The sequence below is a fragment of the Erithacus rubecula genome (genome assembly GCF_903797595.1).
Source record: "Erithacus rubecula genome assembly, chromosome: 6".
Classification (NCBI taxonomy): Eukaryota; Metazoa; Chordata; class Aves; order Passeriformes; family Muscicapidae; genus Erithacus; species Erithacus rubecula.
In genome coordinates this window covers 54,539,941-54,563,456 of record NC_136688.1, presented here as the reverse complement: position 1 = coordinate 54,563,456, position 23,516 = coordinate 54,539,941, and the positions used below count along the sequence as shown (strand labels likewise).

Below are 23,516 nucleotides of genomic sequence, written 5' to 3'. Positions count from 1 at the left end.
CACAGGAGGTTTGTGATCTCACAGATCCCCTGTCCACAGCACCTGCACCCTGTCAGGGCACTGAGAGCCAAACTGAGAGAAATCTCCATCAGGATTGCTCTTGGACTGCTCTTGGCCACCAACCCAGGCAACTGGACAAATTCTGAGCAGATTACAGAAGAACCAGCTTTTCTGGAGCACATTTAACCTGAGTTTTGGCTTTCTGTCTTGGTAAGATGGTCTGTGCTGGTGAAGGAGGCTGTTCATTCCCACTGACAACAACAGGAATTGCAACCAGCAGCTGAGCAGGTCTGTGTGAGGCCACACACCAGCATGGGCTGTGCTCAGAATGTGCTCTAAGGCTGACAAGAAGATGTGACTGCAAGGGCTCGTGGTTAAGACAAAATGAAGAAAATCTCCAGTTCTGGGAATGTCCTGCAAACCCAATGCCACCAAGAAGGAGGAGCACAGGCCCTGGATGTCATTAAGCAGTGGAAATCCCTGGTTTGTGCTAATCCCTGGGCCATGTGCCAGGCTCAGTGCTCTCCCAGAGCTCAAATGTGATGGTTTGCACCACGAGGCACAGCCAGGAGCAGCAGCAGAGCCCAGCAGGGATGGGCTCTCACTTGGAGACAGGGGGAGTTCCCTGAGGGATGTGGGGGAACCTCATTCAGCATTTCCTTTCACTTAACCCAGTCAGTTTCCCTTCAGGGAAACAATCCTCAAAATGAAATATATTTTTGAAGGAAGGAGTCAGACTAGAGACAGCAGGGAACAGCTACTATTCTTGGCAATCTGAATGCTTGGCCTGAAAAGGGAGTTTTCTTCCTGAGCTGTGGCAACCAAAATACCTGTTTCTTCCCCAAATCTTGCCCCAAGTTTACCCATATGTCAAAATGAAAATTTCTTTCAGTCTATCACATGCTTTAAATATGCTTTACCCCTCCCAGCACCACATACAAATATATACATACTGTTCTTCTTGTAGAGGAGGATTTCGAAGCAGTTTGACTCATAGTTGTCAAAAGTCTGTCTGACTTTTTCAATGGTCTTCTTGTCTGTCAGTTCACCATACATAAAACTGAAAAAAAAAAAAAAATGTGTTTTTCTAGACAAGCAACAACATTGTTACAGTCACCTTAAATAGCAAAAGCATTAAAGATGTTATGAACTGTCATTTACCAAGGTTTAATTATGATTTACACTCCATTTAAATATTTAGAGTGTCACAAGGACACCTACAATAGTGAGGAACCATGACCACCTTCTTACTGTAAATGACTGCAAATAAATCCAGCATAATGCTTCATTAAGTGCTTTACTGAGCATTTCTTTAAGGATATATGGTTAGAAAAAGAGCTGACAGCTTATGAAACCATTATCACCACAGCTGCAGGCCATGGCACTATTGCTGTAAAAACAGAGAAAACTGAACAAAACCTCCAAAATCTCCCAAATTTTGTTCAATCCTCCTGAAAATCCTTCTGGAGGAGGGATGTAAAGCTACTATGGGTAAAGGCTGTTGGCTGAACCAATGGCTGCAAATCTAATCTTGTCAAGATGCATCTGGGACAATAAGATAATTGGAATTCTTTTACTAAATATCAATACAAATAGAGGTAGGATTTAAACAGTGAGGAGCAATGATAGCAATGTCTGCACTACTACCAAGCAACCAAATTCATCCTAGTTTTTCTTACTGTATACTGCATTTCTTTAATAGCTCAGTGGAAAATGCTAAAAAGCTTTTGGAGACTCATCCCTCTCCAGGCTGAAAATATAAATATGCAATTTTAACTCTGCTATTTCTTGCCACTTAACCATCTCATCTTTGCCTTCTTTTCCAGGTCAGACCTCCAGCTGGTGTAAGCAAACCCAACCCCCTGACCTTACTTTTGACAGCCTTTGTAAGGCTTTTATTGTCATTCTCTCCTGGATTAAAAATAAGTGAAGGCTGCTCTGTGCAAATTCCCAGTTACAGAACTGAAAGAAAAATGGAACATCAGATAAAAGCTTTCAGGCACTTGGATGAATATATTTTAATTGATCAGACTTTTTTCTCCCCCCATTCTCTTCGTTCACAAACATTTGAGCCTCAGTTGAAACCCACAACAGACAACCCTGAGAATGTGAAAAGGAAAAGCTATCAGAGCCTCTGTGGTTTCAGTGCAGCTTCCCTTATTGATCAACAGACCTCCAAAGGTTCAATAAACATTTATTTTATGTCTGCTGCTCTGAAAGAAACAATAAAACAACATAGTGCTTAGAGGCTTGCCAAGCATTAAGGTACTCAATGAATGCCAGACCATGAATCTTTTTTTTCCACAGCCAGCACAGGAGGCAGTGGAGCTGCTCCCACAACAGGGTGATGGAAGCACCAGAGGAGCTGCAACATCTGCATGTCACCAGAGCTGCCTCTGCACTGCTAACACTGGCACAGACAGTGATCAGAGTGGGCATTAGGAAAAGCATCCCTGAAAGGTGCTCAGGCACTGGAACAGGCTGCCCAGCAAGGCTGTGGTGCTGCCTGGAAAGGCTGGCATGGAACAGAGACTGGACAGAGCAAAAGGGATAAAATACGAATTTATTGGAAGGATTTACCTTGGGCAGTGGCTGGGGCTGCACCCAAATTAAATCCAAGGTGGATCCTGGTCACGAGTTTTTACACTTCTATAAATTTTTGTTCATTTACACATTGGGGTCAATTATCCAAGCACAGCCTCAGGCTGTGAAGTCTCATCCCTGCCTTGCCCCCTTTCCCTCACTGCTGTTTCTGCTTTTTGGGTACTGGGTGTCCTTGATTCTCCAGCTGGGAAGGGATTGTTTTGTCACTACCCTGTGAAGAGACCTTATTAATACCTAACATGAAGTTTCAGAGTTACACACTAAGCAGCAGAGATTCTAAAAAACATAAAATCTAAAACCCAAGGCATCAGTGGAATTGCCAGCCCTGGAAGTGCTCAGAAAACACCAGGATGTGGCACTTGGGGACGTGGCTTCCTGGTGCAGGTGGCAGTGCTGAGGTAGTGGCAGGTCTGGTGATCTCAGAGGTCTTTCCCAACCCAAATGATTCTGTGATTTTATAAATGGCAAGGCAGAACTGTCACCTTTGGGACAGCAAAGATGCCACCGCAGCAGCTGAAGGCAGGGAATGGTTTTACCCTGGCACGAGGCTTCATTAATGTGCTGATCATCATTAACATGCACAGCTGTCACAAGGACATGCAGAACACAGCTCCTTTTCAAATTACCTGCCTTTCTCTCCCATATCACCTCATAACCTTTTATACATTTATACATGAGATGACAGCAAAAAGTTTGATTTTAATTTTTTTTTAATTTATGCCCTTTTTAATTCTCTGATGCATCTCTTTTTTGTTTTTTTACGACAAAAAAAAATGTTTCTCATAGCAAGAATTTGTTGAAGTGCTTGATTTTACATGACTTATAATACAGAAAGTTGTCATTAATTAGTGTTAAAATGACAAAGCCTACTTGATGATGAGAGGTGGACGATACCAGTTAGTGCTGCAGAACATCAATCAACTTTATGTTTTAAATTACAGGCAGCTTATTGTTGCAGTAAACCTGTAATGCTCAAATCTCATATTATATTCACACATAAAGAGGAATTTTAAAGGCTTCTGGAACAATAAAAACATTTTTCAGAAGGCCATTTTTAACAGCACCAAAGGAACCTCAGAGCCTTTCACTGCACAAGTTATATAAGATTTTTGCTTATCACAAGTTTAATTTAATTTAGTCTGTCCTATTTTGTACACATGGAGGGACTCCTACTTCTTTAGTCAATCACTCTGTCTTTTTCTGCCTCTTTTTTTCCTTTTTCTTTTTTTCTTTCATTTTTTTTATTTAGTGCTTGTCAAATGCCTTGAGTGCTAACTGTACAAGACATAAATATCAAAACCACTCTGCTACTGGGAATCTTACTACATAGAAAACACACTTATCAAAGAGAAGCAAGACTTGCTGAAATTCACAGAGAGAGGCACAATGTTAGATATTTTCTCCACCCCTGAAACAGACCAGTTGTCATTTGGGATGCCTGAGCTCCCCCTCCCTCCTAAAGCATCTCTTGGCACAGAAGATCTCTGTCTGAAGTTCCACATTGTGCTCCCCTGTCCTTTGCCAGGATGCAGAGCAGCAGCATCAGGGCAGCTCTGGGTTTGCAGGGCACTAACAGCTGTTTGGGAGGAATTATCCAGGACAGAGGAAAAGTGAAGCACAGGAGGCATCCAACCCCACACCAGATTTACAGCTCTCTTCATCCAAAAGTGTTCAGGCATCAACTACAAGAGACAAACATCTGCCCAGGAGGAACAGCAAGCACAGATACATCAATAGCTTCAAAACTCTGCAAGGTGAAGGGCTGACACCATTTGTGGGATGCAGCTCTGTGGGTCCTATGGGCATCCTCAGTGGGGCTTCTTTGCACAGCTTTGGCACTGCAAGGACACACAAAAATCAGGCCACAGGGGTGCCATCCCAGCACCAAATCTAGCACTGAAGCATCAGCTGATCAGCAGTGTATGGCAGCATCATCTCCCAGAAATTGTCACTGCAGATCACAGAACCACAGAATCACAGAATGGTTTGGGTTGAAAGGGATCTCAAAGATCCAAACCCCCTGCCATGGGCAGGGATACCTTCCACCAGACCAGGCTGCTCCAAGCTCTATCCAGCCTGGCCTTGAGCACTTCCAGATATTCCATCCTCTGTCCCCAGTGCCTGGAATTGGTCACTCTCAGGAGACAGAAAACCTACCCAAACTTGTCTCTCAGCCCTCCCTTCCTGCCTCTGTCCCTCATTTGCATTGCTCACACACACATGCACACACATCAGGGAGCAGTCCTTCCCCAAAAGCATCTCTTTCTAAAGGATGCAGCAGACACAGCTCAAATGCACATCCAGCCACAAATCACAGCTGCTCACTCCTGAAAGACCACCAATAAAAGAACAAGGCCATAAAGCTGCAATGCTTAGAGTAAATATATCAGCAGCCTAATCACCTTCTTGGGAATAAAGATGCACTTTGTGCATTACTGGGCTCTCTGTGTGCTTAATAACAGTGGGCTGCAGAGGAGCCCACTGCCTCCTGGCATGGTAACAGCAGAGCTCAGAACAATCTAGCAAAAGTGCCTTTGAACTGTATTACCCAAAACCCACCCTCTTCACTGGATCATTAGTTTGAGTATATTCTCACCAATACTAGCCAGGATAAATTTCAAGGTGCTTTACCATGTTCTCTATAAATTGCCAGTTTCATTTAAAGTCTAAGTCTTCAACACCTGCAGAACAATGCCTTTCTCCCAAACCCTCCCCAGCAGATGAGGAGTTTCCAAGTGCCCCAAGTGGCAGCCAAAGCAATGAGCATACCTGCAGGTGCTGCTCTTCTGCATGACGTCAGCTCGGTGGTACCCAGAGAGTTTGCAGAACCCGTCATTACTGTAAACTACGGGCCAGTCCACAATCTGGGCGTTCCCCAACAAAAAACTGGATTCTGAAAGGACAGAGAGAAAAAGAGTGGAAGGGCTGGTGTCAGTGGCAAAGTACAGAGAAATCCTCCTGGTGTCACGCAGCAGATGCAGTTATTTGTGACAGGAACTTTCAGAAGGAAATCCAGACGGACATCTGAAAAGAATTAGTGATAAAACAGGATAACTCCTGGTAATGAAAGTAGCTTCCTACACCACAAAACACTGATATAAACCCCAATGCTTTAACAATTTAGAAAGCATTCATTTATCCACAACATCTGGGCAATAGAGCATGTTTTATTTTTATTTTACACGTATTTGAAAGCAACATTAAATTAATGAGCAAACTGTGTTTTAAATGTTGAACTGTATGTGTGCCCAAAGCTGATAATGACTCTTTTGCTTAGACAAGTAATTTTTTCTTCCTGGCAGGTCTGAGTCTGTTTTGCAGAACACAGGCAGCATCCCTGGGATGAGGGACAGAGTGCCAGGTGATGCTGGGGCAAGCAGATGTTTTAAAATTGTAGTACTTTGTAATCTTCAGTGTTTTCTTTATTTTTCCTGTTAGTTTTCAATTTCATTTTGACTACAGCTATGGAGCTATATGGTCCCATTCACTGGTGCTAAAAAGCTGTTAAAATATAACTATTAACAATCATTGCTGCATAAAATTGTAGGAAATGTTCCTTTCATTAGTTCTTGTTGGAAAAAAAAAAAAAGGATATTTTTACAAATTTTCCTCATAATAACCAAAGAATGCTTATGACAACAGACACTTACTCAGGTGAACATACTGATTTTAACATAAAAGTAACACTGAGTTTGCATGAGCTGCACATGCCCTACACAGAGTATTTATAACTGTGACTGGATTGTACTTTCTGCAAATATTATTCTATTGAATATGGAATATGTACTAAGAAAAAATAGTATTTCTATCTTTTTTCTTTACAAGCATGAATTTTGAAAAAAAATAATCTCAAGATTATTGGATTTTCTACAGAAAAGCAGATTTCAAAATATTTAAAAGCCAACCAATGGGAGAAATAGAAGTTTAGTCTCTGGAATCTAACACTTTTACTCTCAAGGCATTTACTCAGATCCATCACAAATATTCTTTAAGCCCAAATGTCAACTTTCAAAAATTGCTTTCCTGCCCACAGGAAGATGCCCTTACTACAAACAGCAGGAGACATGGAGTAAAGGCTGAGCATTGCATAAAATATCCCTGGATTCCTCCAGCCCCTTTCTGCTGGGACTCAGCCCAGCCCAGGGACATCCTAAACCCCTGGGGACCAAAATGATTGCTCCCACTGTATTGGCATTTCCCTCACTTGCATCTCCACTGATGCCTAAAGATTTTTTAGCTTTTTATATATTTTCATATATTTGTAGCCTTGTAGATTTTGATACACAGTTGTATACTTTCTAGTACTTTTCCTACCCTTTCTCATAATAAGCTAGCTCTTTTCTAACACATTCTTGAAATTCTGTTTAATCTTATACTTAAGGAGAGAATTTCAGATAAGGACATTTTGATTTCCACCAGAACTCAACAGATATAACAAGAAAATAGGACAAAGAAACCCTGGGACCAGCTCCAAAGTGCTGATCCAAGGGTGGGTTACTGGAGTAACTGATTTCCTACTGAAAGTACTGGCTAGATATACTAATTAATTAACCTTATAAAAATTGTGAAAATCATTTTTCACATGTGCACAGAGCCATATTTGTGCACCTGAAAGCTTCCATTAAAGAGTTGCTTTTTATCTTACCACTTTAACACTGTTACAAAATTTCTTCCTTTTCTCATTAGGCAGCATGTCCATTTTGGAAAAGGGGAGACACCCCCAACCCCCCAAACCTGGGCTGTCCCCATGGCTGCCACCCCATCACCACCAGACTCCACAAACTGGAGATACTGGGAGCATCAGCAATTCTGAATTTCCCATCCCACAGGAAAACAACCCAAGGGTGCAAGTTAAATTTGGAAAGATTGTTTTTATCAGCCAGAACCATCTCTGGCCAAAATTCTGCTCACACACCTCCACACAAAGGGTACAGCCTGCTGATGAGGCACTCAGGGATGCTCTGCACATCCCTGAGCTCCTCAGAGCACCTCAGTCCAAAATCACACAGCCCTCCTGCCCTCTGCAAAGCCTCCCATCCACAGACATGAACTCCACTGTGTATTCCACCACATCACTGCTTCAGGACACAGAGCACACAGCAGGAGATACATGGGGCAGCCAGATAAATAGCATTTAATGGCTGTCTTCTATGGATTTATGCTTCTTTGTACCTGAGGGTCTCAAAATATTTGATAAGGTATTCACCTAACAAAACAAATCCATTAGAAACTTGGGAGGGGACAAAATGTAGGGCCAAGCTATTTAAAAATTGTTGTGGTTTTGTTTTTCTTTTAAATCCCATAAAAGTTGAGGTAAAAAAATATGCTAGAAACATCTTGGTAGATACAAGCATTTTTAATTGTTAAGGTTAGATCAGATCCATAATATTAGCATTAGAAGCTTGACCAGATATTAGAAGGTGCTTTCTTTCACCCCCTTGAATTTTCCTTTATTTAATTGACTTCTTTTTTTCACCCTTGTGTCCTAAGCAAGCAAAGCTCATTCATCCAGGCTCAACACAGGAATATGAATCATAGAATCTTTTAGGTTGGAAAAAACCTCCAAGATGACTGAGCCCAGGTGCAAACCCAGCACTGCCAGGTCCAACATCTGTGTGTGTGTGTTTGTATGTCCAATTCCAGCCAAAGGAAAACCTTGAATCAATGTTTGCCTCTTGTTAGAGACCAATAAATCCAACTGCAGCCACAAAGCCACAGGAATCCATGTTTCATTAATGCTGCTGCTCACTGAGCAACTTGACACAATTGAAGGAAGAACAGGTCAGTGTCTGATCCTTTGGTTTTATTGGGTACCCAAATCTCAGTATTCACAGAACTCTGTGTATTTAACCTACCTTATATTTTATCAGGAGTTTTGTTTTCTTCAACAAAGCCACAATTAATTATTCCCTATTTCTACAGCTATAAATCCTATCTCCAGGCAGATTTAATTCTACATGAGCCAGTCCATAGCCAGCTGTAAAAATCCAAACTATGTACTGGATGACTTTGAGAAAACCTCTCTGGTTTTGACTATAATTTTATAAAATCATGTTATCACCACTAACTACTCATTGAAAGTCCATTTCTGCAGTTCCCTCCAATGAGGATGGATCCACAGCCAGTTCACGACTAAATCCACCCAAATTCCTGACTTTCATATTCCTACAGTTCAGATTCATGATTTTCTGGCTAAGAAAGGTCATCACAGTTGTGTCTTTGATTAGGATTTCTACAAGTCTATGGCAAATTCCACTCTGTCCAATTTCCAGCTGGCTGCTTGAACCAGGTGTAAGAAACAAGGGCTGGAACAAACTTCATTTATCTCCATCTCCAATTGCCACAGGGCAGCCAAGAATAGAGATGTTTAGACTTCCTTTCATGGGAGAGGAAACCTCTCCTTTCCTGCTCAAGTCCTCAACAGATAAAAGGAGTGTTTTGTGACTTCTTCAGAAGAAAAATAAAGGGAGCCAACAAAAGGTGTGGAAATGGCAGAGTGATGGGCATGGGAGGGACACCAGCACTGGGATCTCCACAGTCATCCAATAGACAAGAACTACATCCTGCAATCAAGTATTTTGAAATATGTTCTACTGGGGATATTCTCAGTAACAAGTGTTTCTTAAGAGAGTTTAGTTACTAGCAACTGGGCATCACTGAATTCAGCCAGTACACTTTTACCAGAACACACAAATTTACTTTAATTGTGTCACAACTTCATGTAAAGATCACAACAGGGATTGCCAAGAAGAGCCAAAGTTATGACTGGCAGGGCATAAACACAGCTGATATCAGCTGTAAGGTGCTGGGAACTAAAACTTGTGCAATATCAGTGCTGTGGACCAGGAAGGAAAATCTCTCTCTGTGAAGCTCCCAATCTCACAAGAATCTGGGACTTCCCCACAGGTCAGTGAGACACTGGTGACTGCTGAAAGCAGGACAGTAACTCTGGTGTGATCCAGCACATGGTGGAACTCCAGAAAACTGGATCCAGCTGACCATGGTGTGGTATCTCATCCTCTGAAAACACTTTCATGCAGCTAATTTCAAAACTCACATGATGATTATCCCAAAGTCTCTGCTGATGTGCTCATCCTCAGATTTCTCCAATGCACTGAAAGTACACGTCCACTTCCCATTTCCTCACAGACAAAAGGTCACATTTATTATTTCTAAGCTTGTCTTGATGTCATTGCCTCCACCAACCATCCTCTCCACCCACTGCCCTTTCTGATGCTCTGTAGGGAACCCAAATCCCAGCTCTGCAGGTTGTGCATGCTGCTTGACTGGACACCTCTGAACACCAGGAGGGAAAGCAGGGGCTGACAGCAACTTGTCTGTCTCAGACTTGCCAGATTCCTCTCAGGAAGGCAGCAGGCTTTTTATTAGCTAACATAGCTCCCATAACATATTTACAAGGTTTAATGCTGATGGCAAGAAAGCAGGGTATTAGAGGCATACAGTCAGCAAAACTTCAGGTTGGAAAACACCAAATTGAGGAAAACAATTTTTTAAAAAGCACTGCATTTGCTATTGCCACGATTCTATTTTGTAAAAAGGCTCTTTTGTATAAAGGCAGCCTGTGCTGTAGAGCAGCAAGCCTTTAATCTTACTCTATCTTGCAGCAGCTAGCACTCAACACAGTGCTGAGCCTTGTGATTGTTATTAAAACAAAATAAAAAGACCACGGTGTGCGAGCAATTTTTTAACTAACAAAATGCCTAAAGCAGTGTAAAATTCCTGTTATGTAATGACAGGAGAGCAAGAACAGCTAAGTCATTCCAGGAGATATGCTTAACCAAGTGAGAAACCTTGTCTCTAATCATTTTTTCTCAAGAATGCTTGGGTACCTCTTGCAACCGAAATTGTTTAAATCACCAGTTTTAAGAATTCCCTCTCTTCCCAAGGAAACTGACAACTGGCCTTTTTTAGAAAGGTCACCACTGAATAGATATTCTAAAGAAAGTAAAGTAGTAGAACACAAACAATAATGATTATGGCAACAAAAAAAAGCAGCATTTCCATCCATAAACAAATTCCTAACTCTGTCAACTTTACACAGAGCTGTCCTTCAGAACTATCACCCTTCCACTGCACAGCAAAGGCAGCTCAGACCTCATGGGGGCTGGGAAATATCTGGAATTTGCCCTTTTTTTTGCTAATATAAAAGTCCCAAACCACCTCAACTGCTGCCAGTTGATTCCACTCAAAACTGCACAGGGTCAGCATATTGCTGCAGACTTGTTTAGAGAATCCTGGAAAACTGCTGGTGCTCCTTTCTGAGTGTACTTAGGAGAGGTGTACTAAAAAATTTCTACTTTTTAATTTTCTTAGCTTTCCTGAGGCAGTCTTGGTCCTGACAGTACCCTGTGGTGTCTGTGGTGACTCCAGCCATGTGCTACATCCCCATGGGATACAGAGGAAGATCCTAAGCCCACTTGGGGGCACAGCCCTCTGAAATCTGCCTGAACAGGCACCAACACCCCTCCAGCTCTGGGGCTGGCTGCAGACAAACCTCTGTTCTTGTGGCAGCAACCTCCACCAGCGCTTTGTACTCCTGTCTGTAAAACCACAGTGCTGTTTTCTAACAAAGCTATAATTTCCCCAGTGTCTTTAAAGCATGCAAAACATCAGTGTCATCCAATTTACCCAGTGCATTAAGCGTTGCTTGCCTGAAAAAAATAAACTCTCAAAGGACTGACTCTTTACGTCACCTTTCTGTGCCAGTGCTGAATTTATTTAATACTCATGTTATGGAGATGCAGTGAGGGCTAAACCCAGAGCAAGGTGTCATCACACTGACTATGCTGAAATTATGCACTTCCTGCCCCAAAAAATGCTCCTCAAATAATACAGAAGACAAATAACCCAGCTCTGGCTGAAATATTAAATCCACATGTAAGCCACTCAGCTGGGAACACAGCAGCTTTCAGCAATTTGGCAAGCAAGCTCAAGAAGAAAAATTAGGGTCTACCTGAAATATATCTCCTCAAACTTAGAAAATTAGCTGCAATAATTTGGAGTGTGGAAGCCCAAAAACAGCTCCTGCCTTTACTGTGGCACATCACTGACCCCAGGAAGAGCTCTGAGGAAATAAGGACATAAGAGCATCTCTATAAATTACCTGAAAAATGACATTTCATACAATTCTGATCACAGTTTCTCCCCAACACATCAATTTATCCTAGAATCAAACCAACCCTCACCTATTCCAGTTATCATCTAAATGCCACTGCTGAATCTGCTCTCTATTAAAATTATGCAGAACACAACATAGATGTACTGAGACTAAATTTAAACTGAAGCATGCTGTAGCTCTCACTCAAGGCACCCTCAGGGAGAGCCAGAATCCAGATTCCAGCTTTATACAAATGAGAGTTCTGCCTCCCCATCCCCAGAGGAGAAAATTGTGGTACAGGAGCTCTTCAGACATGAGGCTCCTCTTGCAAACACTGAGCCTGCAGCGAGTCCTGGCTGCACTTCCACACAGCCTGGCTGCTGCTCAGAACAACCTGTTTGGGCAGAAAACCAGCTGCATCCCCTGTGCTCCCCTCCTTGTGCCAGAGGCTGAAGCAAAGCTTTCCACAGGACTGATCCCAGAGCCCTCCTGGGTGTGGAGTCAGGCCCTGGCCACTTGGGATACCCAGGGCTTAGCACTTCCAATAGCCAGGGCCCTGAGTGTGCTGATTAAACAAATATTGCCCTTTTTTTTATCTGAAAAGCAGATTATTAGAGTACCAACTCCAAAATCTTATATTATTTAATGTTATCAAATCAGAAAATCCTATTTCCTTCAGCTATCCAAGAGAATAATTTACAATCCCAGTCCACCACCAGACAGGCTAATTAAATGTATTTCCACTTCCTGACATTATTCTTTGGCTGCATAAGAAAACCTGAATGTTTCCTCAAAAAAAAAAATCAATTTAATTGTTTTCCTTCTCTCAGGTTTCAACATTAACCTGGGAATGCAGCAGCTCTTGCAGTGACCTCTTGTGGCAAGTGCTCAGCAGCACTCAAATTTCCTCCAAAAAGAGAGGATACTCTCCCACCAACCACGGGACAAAAGAGAAAAAAAGAAAAAAAATTTAAGAAGAAAATTAAATATAATAAAAGAGATAATTAATGAGGAAGGAGGGGAAGGAAGGAAGGAAGGAAGGAAAGGAAGAAGGAAGGAAGGAAGGAAGGAAGGAAGGAAGGAAGGAAGGAAGGAAGGACAGGAAGGAAGGAAGGAAGAAGGAAGGAAGGAAGGAATGGAAGGAAGGAAGGAAGGAGGAAGGAAGGAAGGACCGGAGGAAGGACAGGAAGGAAGGAAGGAAGAAGGGAAGGAAGGAAGGAAGGAAAGGAAGGAAGGAAGGAAATGGAAGGAAGGAATGACGGAAGTAAGGAAGGAAGGAAGGAAGCGAAGGAAGGAGGAAGGAAGGAAGGCGGAAGGGAAGGAGGAAGGAGGAAGGAGAGGAAGGACGGAAAGGAAAGGAAGGAAGGTAAGGAAGGAAAGGAAGGAAGGAAGGAAGGAAGGAAGTGAAGAATGAAAGGAAGGAAGGAAGGAAGGAAGGAAGGAAGGAAGGAAGGAAGGAAGGAAGGAAGGAAGGAAGGAAGGAAGGAAGGAAGGAAGGAAGGAAGGAAGGAAGGAAGGAAGGAAGGAAGGAAGGAAGGAAGGAAGGAAGGAAGGAAGGAAGGAAGGAAGGAAGGAAGGAAGGAAGGAAGGAAGGAAGGAAGGAAGGAAGGAAGGAAGGAAGGAAGGAAGGAAGGAAGGAAGGAAGGAAGGAAGGAAGGAAGGAAGGAAGGAAGGAAGGAAGGAAGGAAGGAAGGAAGGAAGGAAGGAAGGAAGGAAGGAAGGAAGGAAGGAAGGAAGGAAGGAAGGAAGGAAGGAAGGAAGGAAGGAAGGAAGGAAGGAAGGAAGGAAGGAAGGAAGGAAGGAAGGAAGGAAGGAAGGAAGGAAGGAAGGAAGGAAGGAAGGAAGGAAGGAAGGAAGGAAGGAAGGAAGGAAGGAAGGAAGGAAGGAAGGAAGGAAGGAAGGAAGGAAGGAAGGAAGGAAGGAAGGAAGGAAGGAAGGAAGGAAGGAAGGAAGGAAGGAAGGAAGGAAGGAAGGAAGGAAGGAAGGAAGGAAGGAAGGAAGGAAGGAAGGAAGGAAGGAAGGAAGGAAGGAAGGAAGGAAGGAAGGAAGGAAGGAAGGAAGGAAGGAAGGAAGGAAGGAAGGAAGGAAGGAAGGAAGGAAGGAAGGAAGGAAGGAAGGCACAATTACAAATAAGACCAGAAAACAGCTGATCATGTCTCAAGGAAATGCAGCTTTTCCTTTTGCTAACAACATGACATTCTTTATGTTTCTAAATTAATAAAATGGCACAGAGCTTTCAAAACTGTTGGTTTTTTAAAAAGTAAAAATAAGCATTTTAGACCATGCAGAACTCCCCCAATTTCAGAGATGCTTAATCAGTCTGTGCTCAGCAAGCCCACTTGAAAAGCAAGGAAAACAGGGTGTCTGCAATTGCAAACCCCTCACATATGTCATCTAGTAATGCTTGTCAGAGTAAAAATCCACTTTGCACTGATTTATGTGTCAGCAAGCACCCTGCAGTCACAGGAGCTGCAGAAGGAGCCCTGAGCCTTCAAATGCCAGAGAGAGCCCCAGTGACATGAGCACCTTGGTCATCCCTTCAAAAACTTCTGAGCTGGACTGGAGGGTGGAAACTTCCACCCCACGGTGCATCCTGCTTCTCTGCAGGGATTAGGGAACTGCTGAGCTCTGCATTTTTGTCAGAGGACCTCAAGTGACAGACATCCACTAAACCTGAAGTACTTTCGTTTAAAGAGCTTTCTCTGTGCAGCATGTGTAATTTAATTGGTGTCAGATGAAAATGCAACTTGTTTTAATATAGGGGAGAGAAGCCCATGTGTATCACATCACACATCCCTGCCTGGAAAACAGGAATCCTACATGAGTTATAAGAACAAAACACACAAGAGACACTTATTTGTTTAAGACCAATGGAATAAAAATTAAAAAGGTGTCTTACTGCTACAGATGTGACACTTGTTTCCTCCCCTTTCCAGGTAACCTGCCTTGACAAAAATCACCTATGAACAGGATTGATCCTTTCACCCATCAGTCACAGGGACCCAGCAGCGCATAAAGGTCTGTGGGAAGGAACTGCTCTTTGGGAACATGGAATAAAGCTGAAAAAGGCCAGGAATTAAATGCTAGATTCATTAAAACTCATGCTGAAATTCCCATGTAAGCCTTACAGGGCTAAGATTTCCTCTCAGTGTCAAAATGCATTTGTGAAAGACCTACTTTCATGAGGAAGATTTAAAGAGTTATTGCAACAGAAACAATACCCAATAATGATGACTCTTACCATAAATATAAGATTATATATAGTTTTTCATTAAATTCATCCCTTCTTCCAAACTGTTAGTAGTCTTTATTGCAGATAGCTGCCAAATCCCAGAGTCACCCTTTCCACAAATTCATGCTCTATCATAAAAGCAGATTATTCCATTAACATATACTTAATCTTTTGTTGAGAGAATTTGTGAAGGCAAAACAGACTTGCATGGCTCAACTCACTGGATGACTCTGCCCATGGGACAGGTCCATAAATCCCAAACCTGATCTAGAGACTTGCCCAATTCTCTACCCCCTGCACTTCCACAATGCTGAGCACAGGTCAGTATCAGTAGGAGCTCTAAATGCACTGAAGGAGTGAACAATAATATCAGTAATAGTAGGCACAGCCTGCTGAGAACATCTTGGGAGAGAACATTGCCCTTAGGATGGTCCTTATTAAACATCCCAAATACTAATGGCACTAAAAGGCAGACACCTTAATGTGATTTAGCCCAGTGCTCTCACAAAACACCTTTCAGCTCAGCAAAACACCTGGTGCTCTTGAGATCTAGGGCACAGCCAAAGCTGCAGCCAGATCATATCAATCTCTGCAAGCCTCAGATAAGCCTCAATGTATTTTCACTGGGCTTTAAAAGAAGAAAAAAAGAAGATTGCAGGGAGTGCACTGAGGTTACCCTGAAGACAGGTCTGCCTGTCCCTTTTACCAACCACAGCAGCCCTAAGGACAGACCCTGCTGCTCCCCGTGGGCTTTGGCTCTGCTTAAGTGGAGCTCAGCTGTGCTGAGAGCAAAGAGCTGCAGAGCAGAGGATTCCATGCACCACCCCATGCTTTGGGAATCACCTGTGATGCTGCCCAAACACCAAAGTTCAACGCTGACCTAAAACACTTCACAAGCTCCAAGGTGTAAAGTTGTCTCCAAAGGAGATTTCCCCAGGCAAGGTGACCCGTGGGACCCCTCCAAGGTTTTGGCAGCTGCTCCATCCTTCCCAAACACACTGGCATGGACAGGGGCATCCAGCAGGGCAGCCCAGCTCTGCCACTCTCCAACACAGAGGGCAAAGAGCCACTGTCACCCCGTTTCACAGCCACCCTGGTCACAGCCAACCCACTCTTTCCTGCTCAGCTCCGTGGTGCTTTGCTCATGGCTGAACGCTGTGAGCAGTTCTCTCACAATTTTAACCTGATGAGCAGCCAAACCTGAGGTAAAAAGGAAGGGTTCTCAACATTCCTGAAGAGAAAGTGCCCAAATAATGCTGAAAATTCAATATATGATTGCTGCACACCACACCAAACCTGCACACTGTGTTCCCACTGCACCCGCTCCCAGTCCTGAATTTCCACATTTTAAAATTATTACAATTTTGTCTATAAATTTTCTTATTAGGATCCATCTCTGGTAACTCTGAGTAATTTATCTCCATCAACACTTCATTTTGAAGCCACTGCTTCTATTTCACCTGAAGAAGAGCCTATCTGCTGAAGTACCTGCCTGATTTTTTTCCAGCAGTACCCATAGTCTAATAGAAGTTATTACCCGAATCTACAAACCTTCTCTTGGCTGTTAAAAAAAGACTTATGATCAAGAAGTGCAATGGGATTGCATAAACATGACAAATCTCAAAGGAGAATGTTCCTGAACCAGGAATGGTGACAGAAAGGTTTTTTGAGGGGAATGCTGAAGATGTATTTTTAAAAACAATCATCACTCTTTCCTTCATCCCATTGCTCAAACTGTTAATGAAAAATCCTTCAGAACTTGGTGAATCCAAGTCTAAAAACAAACCCAGCAGACAGCCAGCAAATCCTTGTCTTCTATTGAGCACTGGCAGGAGATACTTGAACCAGATTTGCTCCCCTGTATATTATTAAGTTTGGATTAAACAGTACTGAATCCAGTGAAAATTACTATTTCTATAAAGGATAAATAAGGCTATGTCCTGGATGACAAAAATAAGAACTAAATCATGCTTCAGCTCACAGCACCGACAACTTACATGAGTTAAATACAAATTCCCAATCTACTTTCCTCTTTGTGTCCAACAGGGAAGATTTACCTCTCTAGCCAGCACCATGCTTAGACATCATCAGTGGCACAGCAAAAGCAGAATGAATGACCAGATCTGCATGATTTATGCTCCTAAATTAGACCAGGTTAAGAACTGGAGGGGATACATGCTTTTAAAATATAACATTCAGAAGCCTTCTGAGCTTTCCCAGTTTTTGATATCTCAAAGCTTAACTGAGCTTCCACCAGGGAGGATGTGTGATTTAATTAGGGCATGATACAAAACCATGGCATTCCCAAACCGTGCTCCCAGCCCTGCCACTGACATGCTGCACAACCTAGGGAAATCAGCTGTGATGCCCCAAGCCCCCGTTTACGCCACAATTCGATGAACAGGTCGAGAAAGACTCTGCATGTCCTCTTCCACAAGGAGCCATGAAGTGTAATTAAATTCCACCCAACACTTTGAAATTGTCAGAGGCAAAGTGCTATATAAATGCCTATTAATTATGCCTGCATTTAATATCCTGGGAAATAAATACACTGTTGGAGGTAAACCAGCTCTTGGAGATCGTGCAGCTACAGGGCTTGACAGGGAGTCAGCTGCCGACCACAGAACTGACAGAGGCAACACGAGAGGGAGGAAGCCCCCAAAAACAAAGCTGGCATTTTAACACACATCATTTTAAAACAAATTCCAGCTCCTCATCCTGTTCCTGCTCATGGGGAAAATCCATGAATCACCAATTCACTACTTGCTGTCAAAATCCACTCCAAGCCAGTACACCACACCACACTGGTGTGACTGTGAGGTACATCCAGCACTGTGCAAGAGGGAAAGGTGGAAAGGAACATTTTTCAGCATAATTTCACAGCTTATTGGTGTCTTGATTAATACTAAATGTAGTAACTCTTCCCAATCCTCTGCTCATCTTTCCCTCTCCTGTCCCCAAGTGTTCTCTGGCACAGCAGTGCTTCCCCATGGCAGCATCACCTTAAACTTGGGCTGACCAAGTTATCTTTTAGCAAACCCATTTCTGCAAACACTTCTATGTCTCAGTAGCTACGTGCCAGTGCAAAACTGCATTAAAAAATGAATGCAACTAGCACAGGACTTCCCTAAAGCAGCATCTACATCAGCACACCCAAAGAGACAGTGGGCTGCAAACACATCGTAACTTTAATGGAGCTGTGTACTGTGCTCTTGATGGGTGCTTTGCTCTAGAAAGGGAGAAATTAGCTCCAGCAGCAAGGAATAAGTGGGTGCCACACAGTCCTGAACTAGCCCTGTAAACATTCACCTAACAGAGGAGCCGTAAATGACCAACTGCAGACAGTTCTTCACCCATTTGCTCAGCCACAGGATTACCATCATCCAAACCACAGTCACTCCCTCACCGCTTTCCCGGCACCTTCGCCACAGACTTTAAAGTGTCACAGAATTGCAAAAAAAAAAGAAAAAACTTGGAACGCCCTGCATGGAAATAGTTGCGAGTCCTAATTATTACAAAACTAAAGAACAAGAGAAAGAAAAAAGAAAAAAAATAGGAGAGGAGAGGTTGACAATTTATTGTCTCATAGAAGAGAAAAAGGTTCAAATTGGCGGTAGCGATCGCGATGTGAGAAGTGCGGGGAGACAGGGAAAGGACCGCGAGGGGATGCTCCGGAGGGGATGCGCGGATCCCGTTCCTTGAAGGCACCGCTTTGGCACCGACCCACCGGGGCGAGAAACCGGACGGACGGACGGACGGGCATGACAGGGGGGCATCTCTCACCGCTGGAGCGCCGGACGATGTTCTCCAGGAAGGTGTTCTGCGGTGCCACCAGCCCTCTCTTGCCGCCCGGCATCCTGCAGCGCCGGGCTCGGGGGCCGGGGGTGCGCGGCGGCAGCGGCGGCGGCGGCGGCGGCGGGGGGGGGCCGGCGGCGGCGGCGGCAGCGCCCGGTGCCCGTGAGTCGCGCAGGGGCGGCCGCGGCCGCTCATGGTAGAGGCGCCCCCGCGGCGGCTGCAGCGCGGATCTGGGGCCGCGCCGCGCTCCGCGCTCCCCGCGCCGCGCCCGCCCCCCCTGCGCCTGCGCGCCCGCCCCGCCGGCCCGCGGGATGCCAGGGCAAGGGGGGGACGGGAGGGGATGGGGAGGGGACGGGGGGACACGGCGTGGAGTCTGCCAGCATCCCCTCTGCCCCGCCGAGCATCCCCCGCATCCCTCTGAGCATCCCCCGCGTCCCTCCGAGCATCCCCCACATCCCTCTAAGCATCCCCCACATCCCTCCGAGCACCCCCTGCACCCTTCTGAACATCCCCCACCTCCCTCTGAGCACCCCCTGCATCTCTCTGAGCATCCCCTGAACCCTTCTGAGCATCCCCCACATCCCTCCGAGCATCCCTCCGAGCATCCCTCCGATCATCCCCCCTTCGCTGGTCCCCCGCGAAGTTCTGCCCTGAGCGAAACTCATGCAAATCTCCCCAAACCCTCCTGGTTCTGCATCTATACGTTGTTTTGTTAGTGGTTGTTCTTTGGGGTTTTTGGGGTTTTTTTCCCCCCGGAGGTTGGGTTTGAGGGAAAACACTCGGGAATGCTTGTGTGGCACACACTGGAAGGCGGCCGCGCTTCGCCCGCCAAAGATAAACGCAGAGTGCGACGTAACGTGTTAAATGCCACTAGCCTTGCCTGGAGCCATCAAGATATGTCTTGGAGGATTTCCCCCTCTCTCCGTGCGAGGCAGGAGCAGGTGAATTTTGGGTGGAAACCTCTTTTCTCCCGGTATTCAGGGACCAGGCTGTGCTGCGCCGGAGCCCCAGAGGAGCAGGTGAGCCAGCGCCACACCCGAGTTTCTGCGTGAGCTTTGCCCATTCCTGCCCCGGCCACCGTTCTCCCTCCAGCCGTTTCTTGGCTAGGATAGTATTTTTTAAAGCTATGGATAGTAAAATCCTGGAAGGAATTTCTCCACCTACTGCTTCTGCCAATTTTGCGTGCTGCTGCAGAGAGGAAAGGATCATAGAAGGAGCTAAGACATGGAAAAGCAGTGTTTGTCCAGAGCAGGAGCATGCTCTGCAGAGCTCATCCCCGTGTGCTGCACACTACTGCCCTGCTTGGCACAAGCAGCAGTGCTTCTCCCAGTGGACATCATTCCACTGTGGAAAAATCAATTTATTTATTTTTTCATCCTGCTTGAAGCACCTGCTTCTTCCTGTGCTTGAGTCTTGGTCCAGCAAGTCACACGGACGTCACCTGCACTCCACAGCTTAAAGTTTAAAATCTTTACCACACCAGGAGCTGTTGCTGGAGCAGCTCTTTCCTAGGAAGCAGTACTGCTGTCCCTGGAAAATGTCTGGTTTGTCTTTCGTTTAAAAAAATGCAAATCAGGGGCAGCTCAATTACAATCAGTTTGGAAATGCTGACAGAAAACAAGTTTGAAGTGTGAATCACACCCTATTTGTCAAACATTCATTGTTTTCCCCCCAGGTCTGGCATCTTCAGGGCTTTCCTTAGCGTGGTGTGGTTTAAAAGACGCTCCTGCTGAGCTCTGCCCAGAGGTACAGGGAAATTTCGCTCCGGTAATTGGAGGGTGGAGGGCAACACCTTTGCTTCAAGTGAGCTGTGGCTCACCTGAACCTCCAGTGCACAGGCAAATACTGTGTGACTGATCTGACTGGCCGGTGCTGCCAGGACCTCTGCTCCCCAATTCCATCCCAACCAACCAATCTGAATTTTCCTACACATTTCCCAACTTCATTTTGAAACCTAGATTTGCTACTTGCCCTCCCATCCCCCTTTTCTCAAACCCCTTCTTGTTCACCTTTTCCACTAAACTTTTCTGTTCTGATGTGCCCAAGACTCACTCCATCCTCCCTGCTCCATCTCCCCAACTTCAGATCCCCCGTTTAACTTCCTTCACTTTATTACCAGTGGCACTAATTAAACAATAGGTTATGGAGAGGGGCAAGCTCCAAAACCATATCTTCAAATGTCACAGACGTCAGATAGAAATGGCAAGATGTGGTGGGATGTTTTTATACCAAGACTGCAAAAAACTCCAGAGGACACTTCTTTCTTTTCCTGGAATGCTGGATGAGGCTAAAGATAACCTTGAAAAGAAGAGTCTGACAAAGAAAGCAAACTGGGAGCTGCAAAGAGACTCGTGTCTTCTTTTGGGAATCTTCGAACTGTGCTTGGAAACAGCATTGAGCCACCACGCAGGAAACTGTCAGGAAGGTTTGAGGTCAATGTAAGTAGGAAAAAGACAACTAGGCAGCTTCTTCCCACATCAAAAATTCCCCAGTCTCAACCAGCTATTATTGTGACAAAAAACCCACTGTGATTCATTTTTTTTTTTCTTTCCCCTCTCAGAATAAGTAAGTCAAAACAGTTTCCATTTTAAGGAATTAATTAATTTTTATAACATTAAAAAGAAAAAAAAAAGTCTAAGCTAAATGTAACAACATTCCAGATGGATGATCAGAGCATTCCTAGTTCTTATTTCTTCCTGGCTTGCAAACTTTATTTCTTTAAGTGAAGAAACTAGTTTTCCTTTCCTAAAAGGAAAAAGACAAAAAGGGAATGAGCGCATCCCTGTACCAGAGTAGAAGTAATCACGATTCCTTCCTCTTCTGCTTCACCATTCCTTTTCTTCTGGTATTTGAAGAACCTGCTCAGGGTGATTTACCTCTGTTCTGGTATTTCTACAAAAGGCACAATACCCCAAATCCACCCAGCAGTGGGCAGGCACTGAGCTCCCACAGCAAGTGGAGAACACACACACTGTGAAGTTCAGCTCCATGTGGTGAAGAGCTGACCCTTGGAATCTAAACCTACAGGAGAGGGTTATTTTACTTCAGGGACTATTAAACATTTCAGAACTGGATCTTATTCACAGCACAGAGCTTTAAATGTGTCTTCTGTGAATTTATGAATTGAAGAATCATCGCTCCCAGGGCTCCTAGAAGAGAAGAGAGACACAGAGCAGCATAAACAGGTCAGGCACTGATCCAATCCAATAGCCTGAGTCATTGGAACAGATGCACATCTCCTTTGCTCCCAGTGCTGTGTGTAACAAGGTGAGTCAGGTTCCCTGGAACCACCCTGGGGACCCAGTGAGACTCACCCACATCATTCTAAAAATATTGTGAACAGAACTGAGCCATGGAATACCCTTAGCAAGGCTCAGAGCTGTTTCCTACCCCAGGTGCACACAGAATACTTCCCATTCTAAAAAACATCATCAAGATGACCGTGGGCTTTTGTTATGAACAATGTGATTTGTACATAGGAACACCAAATTAGCAATATTTGACTTCCCATGTTCTACAGGTATTACTGTAACTGAACCAGAGACATTTGAAGGATGTTAAATGGTGGGAAAGCAGGTAGAGTTTTCTCCTCAAAGGCCACCAAATCTGCACCAAAAGAATGTGGCAGAATAGACTTTTCTGCTAAGAGCTATGAGACCATTAATAAATCTTACTCATGAGTAAAGTACATCTGTTGTCAGATACTGGAGTGGGACAATACAGGAGCTCATACTGCAACTTTTTCTCCTCAGCAGGGAGGACTATAAGGTCAGGGGTTCTTTTACTGGCTCCAAAAACACTACACAAGAACTGTGTGGGGGTTGTCAGAAATCTGCAGGAAGCAAAGCAGCATCTCTGAGCTCACCATCCTGCTCACCATAAAGGTGGGATCTGAGTCTGAAAGTTGCTGAGGGGTTGGCATCACATCTGCATTTCTGCATTGCCTTCAGAAAGGAAGAAATACCTCTGCTCATAGCAGCAGCTGATAATACCAGAAAAAATACTTAGGTGAGAAAAGTAGAGAGGGGGAGGAAATAAATTACTGTTTCTTTCCTAAAAATAAAAAATTGCAGTTTCTTTCCTTCTCTGTTTTGGGGGGGGGGGTTGCTTCTTACCCCATTACAAATTTGAAGAAGTACTTTGGCAGACAGGAAATCAATAAAAACTTGACAAAAGTCTCTGCTTTTGGTATAAAATTGATGTAAAGTATTGATGAAACCTCAGACCAAAAGTACTCGCTGGATTCTAATTTGGCACCGATGAGGATTCTTTATTCTCTGTTGTGTTGGGCAAGTTAAGTCTGGACAAGCAGACCTGGATGTTGTGAATCTCCTGTTCCTCAGTCCCTTTGGCAGTACAAAGCAAAGGAATGCAGAACTTATAGGAGGCAGCAGCATTCAGCTGAGTCAAGCAGACAGGAATTAGGAAGAATCAAGGCTCCCTGTGTATCCTGCACCTGGGATGCTCTGAGGATGGCTCAGTGCATAGAGAATGGCTTAGCCTCTCCCTTTTACACCTCTCATGGCCCTGTGCCACATTCCTGGGACCCCAGCCAACCTCTGCTCAAGTATGGCATGATTAATTTTTTTCTGCTTGGTGCTCACCACTAATCTGCTGGTGCTTTGTGGGCACCATTGAATATCTTCTGCATTTTACCTTGTCATACTGGGATCAGACAGGAAACTGGGGCACAGGGAGATTAAGGTCAAAATGGTCAGGGAAATCACAGTGCCCAACTTGAGACATCCAGGATACTTTAGCAGTCCC

At 44.3% G+C, this 23,516-nt stretch overlaps 1 protein-coding gene across 1 annotated transcript in view; it reads right to left on the bottom strand.

The window, feature by feature from the left end:
• Positions 1–18,825, bottom strand: part of KCNH5 (potassium voltage-gated channel subfamily H member 5) — a gene marked incomplete at its 3' end in the record, with an annotated part of 145,915 nt that extends 127,090 nt beyond the window's left edge. The window contains exons 1-3 of the mRNA XM_079308248.1: positions 18,738–18,825; positions 5,374–5,497; positions 954–1,060 (exon numbers count right to left, since the gene is read on the bottom strand). Coding sequence (XP_079164374.1) covers positions 954–1,060; positions 5,374–5,497; positions 18,738–18,810 — 304 coding nt within the window. The 5' untranslated portion in view covers positions 18,811–18,825. The remainder of the gene's footprint in view (positions 1–953; positions 1,061–5,373; positions 5,498–18,737) is intronic.
• Positions 18,826–23,516: the final 4,691 nt, after the last annotated feature.